At 41.7% G+C, this 9,200-nt stretch overlaps 1 protein-coding gene across 1 annotated transcript; it reads right to left on the bottom strand.

Moving 5' to 3' along the window:
- Positions 1 to 3,271: 3,271 nt before the first annotated feature.
- Positions 3,272 to 6,674, bottom strand: sox7 (SRY-box transcription factor 7). The gene is made up of 2 exons (XM_078275145.1): positions 6,071 to 6,674; positions 3,272 to 5,010 (listed from the first exon to the last, which is right to left on the bottom strand). Exons 1-2 carry the CDS (start codon positions 6,300 to 6,302, stop codon positions 4,034 to 4,036), a joined length of 1,209 nt encoding a protein of 402 aa, XP_078131271.1. The 5' UTR covers positions 6,303 to 6,674; the 3' UTR covers positions 3,272 to 4,033.
- Positions 6,675 to 9,200: the final 2,526 nt, after the last annotated feature.

The raw sequence follows: 9,200 nt of genomic DNA on the forward strand, positions 1-9,200 counted from the left end.
TGTGCAGCTGCATATGAGGTTTTATAATAATAAAGTAAGCCCACTCTCTTCATGCAGCGACAATAGAAAAGCAACTCAGACACAGCATAACATACAGAATTATAGTATATAGGTTTAAAGGGCATCTCAGTCTCGAACATTGATATGCCTTAGTCACATAGTTCAAATCAGCCACTTCCTTTTGACCAACAGTTAATACGCAAATAACGTCACATAGCATAAATGGTTGACCTCCAAATGTGACGTGATTGGACGCTCCCTCGCTGGCTACACAATGGATGCTGGACCAACCAGACAGTGAGCCTCCTCTGTGCCTCCGGAGGACACAATATTTAAAGTGATCACTGCTCACCTTGGTCCCAGCAGATGGATAATACTTTACACAGCTGTGCAAGCTCTGCGCCCCGTCCACACACACCGAGCCCTATGTTGTTACCTTGACAGTTGGTGTTAAGTTAGACCGCCGAGTTGTTTGTTTGCCCAGGGAAGTGACATGACGGCAGAGGAGGAAATAGGAAACATAACAGGCTACCTGACAGACTCATTCCACAGGCTTGACCTGTGACTGGAACTGAGCCAGTCAGCAATCAGAGAGAAATAACAAGAGGAGGCGCTTTTGTTTGTTCAGCCTATATCCTTATATTAGCAAATATTGTAAATCTTGTGATCCTGCAAATGTGTGAAAGATCCAATTAGTGAAATTAAAGAGATCATGCTCACAGAAGAAGGGTCTTTACAGATAATCCCTGCAATTGCCTATGTGTATAAAGTGTAAAGTTTATGCTGTTCACAACAATGTCATGCCAGTGGTTATTGACACGTTATTTTCTCTTTTCTTTCCTGTTGATTTATTGCAGTTAAAACAGCATCAATGGCTGTCTCAGGTTTTCACCAGAAGTTTCTGACTAAAGGTTACAATGACAATGAGTCTACTTCTAAGGAGGAAAGGATTGTGGCTGACAAGTTGAGTATTTTGCCCTCACTTCCTGAAAATTTAAAAGTCACAAGATCTACAAATCTCAGTGAAAACTCCTGTAGATCTCTTCTGGGCATTTCCCAGAAGAGAAGTTGGTGTAATAATTGAAGATAAGTGTTTTTATCTACAAGAGATATGAAGTGGTCAGTGCTTTGTTCCATTGGAAACTATGTATTTGATGGGTTAGACTCAAAATATTGTTTACTCATTACTGCAGAGGCACCTGCATGTTGATCACATTTACTTTTAAAAGACAACCACCATTATATATAATGTTAGCAGGAAATGCATATATTATAGCTTATTATAGTAGCCACTGTTTAAATGTGTAACGTATTTAAATTTGAGGCCCTGCTTTCCAGTGATAACCAAATCTACCTTTAATTTTGATTTTGAAACTGTATGTGTTCCTTTACAGTTTTTAGAAAATACTTCTCCTCCATCAGCTAAATAAAAACATTAAAAAGGAACATTGGATTATTTGGAAAATGCATAGTCACCAAGCTGAAAACAGGAGGACTGTTTTTCTTAGTTTATCTTGTTCATATTTGTATTCCTCTCCTAAATCTCTGTAGAGGCTTCAATGATTTTCTGAGTCATTTGGACATGAAACACTATTAAAATATCAAAGCGTATGGGAACAATACGATATAATTATGTAGTACTCCTTTACTCTGCAATTTATGCTCAAGTACCGTCTTCTTGTGTGCACTATAATCTAATGTGTTGATGCTTTGTTGATGCTGGAGTCTTTGTCCTTGTCCTTGTTACACTGTCCTACCCTGAGGTGGTGGATGTGATTGTTGAGACATTGCAGGGCGTCTTTACCAAGGGAGTCCGCAGCAGCACCCTGAGCTGGCCTGACCCTGACAACTCTGGGGCTGATGGCGCACCAAAGACTACTACTTTTTCACCCCGTATGCCTGGGGCACCACCCGTCTGGCTCCCACATCCAAAATATGGTCGCACTAAAATGGACCCTCCACAGAGTTTTGAACCCCTGCAGGCACAAAGGGTAATGATCTAACCCCAAAGAAATGAACATGACATCGGCCAGCTGCAAACACTGGTGCTTGATGAATGTTGTCATTCTGGTCAGTTTAATCATATTCTCAGCAAGGTGTGTCAAAAGCACACGATCATAGTTGAATATGGGTACAGAGAAATGTCATTTTAGGTACATATGTTCACCACAAGTGTTGCTTTCTGGTGTAAGAAAACTGCTCATTGCTATGTGGATGTTTGTTGTGTGTCTGTGGTCAAGGTACCAGGTTGACCAAGCCTCTCCTGAAAAATGGCGGGTAAGTAAAGACGAGTAAGTAAGATGCTAATCAGCACGGCAGTGTTTCCTCCCGCTTGCTGAACAGCGGGTTCCCTTCCCTCTCTCTGGCTCTTTAATGCCGGGCCTAGCCAGGTCCAAACATCCTGACAGAGAGAGGCTTTTCCCTTATCAGTCAGGAAACACCGCTCCTCCGCCACATCCTCTTTACAAGAAGCACGATTCAACCGTTCCCAAAAAAATGCAGGAAGACCAGCCAGACTCCAGGATTTGTCAAAAGCCCCCTGAATTCCTTTAAAAAGAAAAAAAAGAAAAAAAAATTCAAGACAACAGAGGAGTGTCGAGGAGAGGGGGGTAAAAAAAAAAAGAAAAATGAGAAGGGTGTAAAACATTCAACGAAGCCCTGGGATTTTTTTTTTTTTATTTATTCTGCACAGATTACGAAAGGTCTGCATCAGCAAGATAGAACACGGGGGTGGGGGGGTGGGGGTGGACGTGGGGTCCGGAGTGCCTAAGAATGGCACCCAGAATAAGACTCCGGGAAAACAAAGGACGGTTGAGATGGAGGCGGCTGTGCCTGTTTTACACTAATCCTCTGAACCAGGATGAAATGAAAGCGAGAGGAGACGGATGGAGAAGGATGATGTGATGGAGGGTGGAAAAAGCAAGCAGGGGAGTGGGTGTCAGAATGGACCACATGCAGTACAACAGCTAAGCAGAGCCCATAAATAGAAGAACATGTGGCGTGACACTCAATTCAAAGATGGACAAATAGCACACACCATTTTCTCCCATTTGTGTATGAACACTTGTAGTAGAGTCCTTATTTCTTTTATTGTTTTAATTCAGGAATCTGATTATAATAATTAAATAAATGGTATGTATAGATAAGTAGAAATGTGTTTCATCTGCTACTGCACAATAGCTTTAAGTGTATCAGTTATTACCAATACCTCATACTCCATAATTCTTTTGTTGTGGTATGTTGTCTGTGGGCACATTAAGTAGCAACTGCGTTAATATAAAAATTGAACTTTATTTTAAATTATTGTCTTTCACAAACCTAAATCAGCATACAGTTATAGTTACATTATTATTTTCATCGTAGAGGTTATGATTATATATTATTAAGTACTTGAGAAGAAGTATAAACGCCTTTTTTCTTCATTATACACCATTTTGTTAATTTGCATAAGAAATGTCCAACTAAAACCTCATTCAATTACAACTACTGAGGTAAGACTCCCAAGCTAATGAGAGCGAGAACATAGAATACAAACATTTAAATGGAAAGCGTTGATAATAGCATTACAGTTAGCATTTATGCGAAACATCAAAGGACTTAAATTAGTTTCTAAAGAGCATCTGTACATGCCGCAGTGGCAACAGTAACTGGTGACATTTACAAGTGGACAACAAGTCTTTACGATTGTTCTTCTGGTTAAGAAACGTCATGACAACTGGAGGTGGCATACTGTAGTATTTGTGTCTGCATCCCTGAGGTGTCCATCTCCCTTTCTTCGTATTCCTCCAATTGCTCTTTGTTTTTTCCTCGGCTCCAGACAATCATATTGCTCCGTAATCAGTTCAGGTTTTAATCATGGTGGGATGATGTTGCTAATAGATGCTAATACGGGATGTTAAAAATTACAGATGAGAGCACAGAAATCTTTCCCTTACTGGCACCCAAGTGCAACATTATCCCAAATTTCTTCACCCATTTTAACCCCTGTAGTGTCTCTGATTAGCCAGAAGTGCAACGGGTGCCGTGACCAAGCTTATGAGATGCCATAATTGTTGTAGTAGGCCGCCGTTGCGTCCGCTAGCACAGAAATGAGGCTGGTTTCTGTGGTGCTGGTGGGACAGGCAGTGGCAGAAGCAGTGGCGGCCGACGCCACCTGGATGTGTCCTGTAACGGTCATACTGCTGCCCTGCTCAGGATGGAACCCGGTCCCAGTGGAGTTCAGGTACTGGTCAAACTCATCGCGGTCCACCTCACCCAGAAGCTCTGCCTGGCTCAGCTGGTCTAGTGTCTCCAGGTGACCCTGTGTCTCTGGTGGGGGGGACAGTTGACCCAGGTGGCCCTGGTGGAGCCCATGGTGAATCTGGTGGAAAGATGAGGTACTGTAGTAAGACAGCGGAGGACCATGGATCAGTCCACCGCCACCAGTTTGGGACATATGAGAGATGTGACCTATGTGTGCGCCCCCACAGTGGATTTGGGTCTGAGTGTAGTCAGTGTGGTAAGGGGGTGGGCTGCCCATGTGTGTCTGATTCTGGTTGTGCTCATCTGGGCAGGAGGAAGAGCAGGAGGAGCTACCAGATGTTGAATAATAAGAGGGGGGTACATGCTCGTGTTCCATGGCATCTAATGGGGACATCTCAGGGGGAGTGGGCAGGCCGTAGGGGTAGGTGTCAAAGCTGCTGTTGGAACCGGTTGGGTCTCTGAAGCTTCTGACGCTGGGCAGAGCAGGGCTGGGGCTGGAGAACCCACTTCTGATACTATTAGGGCTGCCCTCGTCTTTGCCGAGGGGGTGACAGAGGACTCGCTGTTCAGGCAGGGCGTTCTGATCAGGGGTCAGCCCGCTCAGGAGGAAGCCAGGGTCCACTCGTTTGCAGATGCGTTTCAGCTGTTTCTTGCGGCGAGGCCGATACTTATAGTTGGGGTAGTCCTGCATGTGCTGCACCCGAAGCCTTTCTGCTTCCTCGACATAGGGCCTCTTATCAGGGGGAGTTAGGGCCTTCCATGACTTTCCTGCAAGAAGGAAAGACAGATTTTTATTTTTTATTTTAACTACAAAGCATAGGCTTCAACAAATTAGTTTTCAATTTATTTCATGTTTAAAGTCTGTTAAAACTATACAATATTAAAATGATTGAATGTATTTTCTCACACACTAACAATTTGTACAACTTGTAAAATATCCATATGTTCTCAATCAGTTTTAGGCATGTACTTCTTTATTAGACAATTAAGATTAATGTGAATAATGGTAATAATGATAATAATGGGAATACAACATGTTTTCCAAAATTAAACAAAGATTAAATAAATAGCACTATGACAAATACTTCACAGGAATAATAAAATAAGTCTTTCTTTACTTTAAAACAACTCATTATGGCATTTACTTATCAGGTGCGAGGTATCTTTTTTTTTAAATGAAAGAAAAACATCTACGGCATATTAAAACTTTCACTAGCTTCCTTTCAAGTTTATATTTGTTTTAAGGGTATTTCCTTCAAGTAATGAATATCCTATTTTAAGATAAACACAAGGGCCAATTTTATCTTTATTTATTAAAGCATATTTTGCATGATGTTTCTGGAACTGACTTTAAGATGATTTCCGTGTCAGAGTGCCAGATTTTGAGCTTAACATTAAGCACTAATCCAAGTAGCCTAAATGCAACGCAAACTCATACATTCTGTCCATAGTCTTAACGAATTTTACGGTTTAACAAAGACATCAACTTTTAAATGCAGGGGATTTTGGCGACGAGCTTCATAGACTATTACTAAAATGGCTGTGAAAATACGTGAGTAATTTACTTGGTCTAATTTATGACCAATTGCGATTAAACACATTGATTTGTTGTCTTTTCTTTAATACCTTCAGCCGTTTATTTAGAATTTAATTTACTTATCATTTTGGTGTCGGAAACAACCTAAAACTTTAGTAAAACAGCCGAGGCCTGGGGGAATTATAAGTGTGTGTGGACGGTTAAAACGTAGCACTAATAATAACAATAATAATACAATATAGGCTATTAAAAAAATAATAATTAATTAAACTTTAAATAACTTAATCTCACCCAACATTTTGCTGAGCTCGGCATTGTGCAGGTCTGGATTTTGAACGGCCAGCCGTTTGCGCTCATCTTTGGCCCACACCATGAACGCGTTCATGGGCCGTCTGATCCGCGGCTCCGGCGCCTTGTCCACGGGGGTCCTGTGCGGGCCATGTCCGTCGGGCACGTCCCCATCTCCTGGAGGACACTCGAAGGACTCTGGCCATGACGAGTACGCGCTGATGAGGGCGGCCATCTGCGCGCTCTCTCCTCTCCAAACTTAAGATGCGCTTCTCACTGTCTCTCTGACAAGTTGCGTTTTCTGTGGAGATACACTGGAGGCTGATTAAAAAGCTACAGAAACTGCTCTTTTTTTTCTTCTTTTTTTTTTTTAAATAAACCCCGCGGTGTTCACACTAACTAGATTACTAGAGCTACAGGCTACATATGTCAGTGCTGCTTTTAGGAGAAAGCACAGATATGCTCAGGCAGCGGCTCCTCCTTGTGAGTTATGATTCAGTCTTTCCTGGTGGATGGGGGAGCGCTTTATATTTGAGGAGCAGGTTCCAGGAGAAGCCCCGGAGGACTCTCGGCTCCTCCTCGATTGCAAGTTGAGCCCCGTGAAAGGAAAGAGAGAGAGAGCGCAACATTTCAACACTACTAACTACTTAAACTGGCCTCACAACAAAATAACACTTTCCACTGACAGATAACGAACAAACTAAACTCACAATGGTTCTAAAAGTCACTGTGCAGATTATGATTATTTGTTTTTAACAGTTGTTGTGTCAAATTGAACCAAAGTTTGTCAAACTGGGGGGGGGGGGGAGAGAGAGATGATACCCATTTCTAATTTTAAATGTAATAAATTGTAATGGTCCTGTGACTAGCCAACAAGGAAACACTCACCTGACAAACTCATCTAACCTGTTCGGCAGTATACTCAACATTACAAGCTGCACTGAAGTGCGTTTTTAGATTTCCACTGAACTCCTAAGTGTGCCAGGGTGTCAAGCACTACTATTTTTTTTTAAAGAAATAGAAAAAACTGTTTTTCCTATGTTTTTATAATCAGCTGCATTTGGCAGAAATGTTCTAGCTTTATATTTGTCACAGACTTCCTGTTAAACATCTAAATGCAGATGCCAATATTAAAATTACATTCCCTCAGTGGAGAAAAAAAGGCCCTCTTTTTTTTTATAAACTTTGGGTGAAAATCCATGTGGAGCCTCTGAGCACATCTGTGGGTGAGAGAAGAGATAAAACCACTGAACACACACTACAAACAAATCAGTTTCCCTCTGTGGCCAGAGGCGGGTGCATATCAAATCCAGGAGTTCCTGTTGACAGGATACTCTTGGGCTGCAGCCATGGAGTAGCTCACACACAAGGACCCAAACACAAACACAATCCCACAACCCACCCCCCCCCCCCACACACACACACACACACACAAACCCACCTCAAATACAGCTATTGATCACAGGTCACAGTATCTTAGTTTGTAATACTGTATTTATGGAGGAGGGATAGACTCACTACAGATAGCCTGTGGTTTTAACTTTTCTTTAACTTCCGTCCTACAGAGTTAATCCACAGGCAACATGTATCTTAAGTTGCAACACACATCTTTTGGTCAGTCGTGCTTCTTCTACCATCAATCCAATTAAAGTGTCAGCCCCCCCCCCCCCCCCAGGAACAGGATATGGCACCTGAAGCCACAGATATAGAGCAGGCACATTAGTGATATATAGGGCCGTGCTGTTCTGACATGGGCCACATTGATGTGAAGTCAGTGTGCCAGTAAAAGTCATAACAAGTGTAAGCTGATGAAGGCAAAAAAGTGAGTGAGAGTGCATGTACTGTACATTCAGACAGTAATGTGAAAGACAAAGGTTTCACATCATAATTGCAATTTGGACTTAGGCACATGAAACTCTTGAATTAGGAGTTTCTGAAATTACTAATAGCTCTATGTGGTAACCGAGGTGTGGGTGAGAGCTGTATCAGCCTGCTGTTGTTCACCCTGTCAGTGTAAAAGACGTGGCTACTGAAGATTTGAGGAGGGGGCTTGTCTATATATGTGTGACAACATAAGCAAGTAAACATTCAAATCAGTTGAAAGAGTTTATGAATGAATTCCAGTGTTAGCATTATTTGGCTATAGTCACTTCTAATATCTCTCTCTGTCAAACATAACCTGCTGTTATACATTCCAATGTATAATTTGAATATAATTTCCAAAATAAAAGTGACCATATTATGCTAAACCAGATCTTGTTTTCCACTTAAGAAATATCAGTAAACTGAGATCTGTAGTTTTGACTGCCAAACTTGAGAGGCTTATACATGCTGTCAACCTATCTCACAATGACTTTTCTCCTCACTTTGTACAGTTGTGTTCAGAATAATAGCAGTGTGTTTAAAAAAAGTGAATAATGCTCAAAATCCTTAGAATAGCTTTTAATTCCATAATATCAACGCATTGGGAATACCGCACATTCAATTCCAAATCAAAACATGACCAAAAAAAAGGTATTCCAGCCCAGGACCATTGAACTACATTCCACAATTCCTCTGCATTACTGGGTTTTGCCTCAGAAAAAGCATTTTTGATGTCACCCCTCAAGTTTTCTATGGGATTGAGGTCTGGGGATTGGGCTGACCACTCCATAACATCAATCTTGTTCATCTGGAACCAAGACTTTGCTCGCTTACTGGTGTGTTTTGGGTCATTGTCTTGTTGAAAGACCCATTTCAAAGGCTTTTCCTCTTCAGCATAAGGCAACATGACCTCTTCAGGTTTTGATGTATTGAAACTGATCCATGATCCCTGGTATGCAATAAATAGGCCCAACACCACAGTATGAGAAACCCCATAACATGATTTTTGCACCACCATGCTTTACTGTCTTCACAGTGTACTGTGGCTTGAATTCAGTGCATGGGGGTCGTCGGACAAACTGTCTGCTGCCCCTAAACCCAAAAAGAACAATTTTAGTTAGTTAGTTTAATCAGTCCACATAATGTTGCCCCATTTCTCCTTTGGCCAGTCAATGTGTCCTTTGGCAAATTTCAACCTATTCATGTCTTTTTTTCAGCAGTGGGACTTTGCGGGGGCTTCTAGCTGATAGCTTTGCTTCACATAGCCTTC

This window comes from Sander vitreus, chromosome 18 (genome assembly GCF_031162955.1).
Source record: "Sander vitreus isolate 19-12246 chromosome 18, sanVit1, whole genome shotgun sequence".
In the NCBI taxonomy this organism is placed as follows: domain Eukaryota; kingdom Metazoa; phylum Chordata; class Actinopteri; order Perciformes; family Percidae; genus Sander; species Sander vitreus.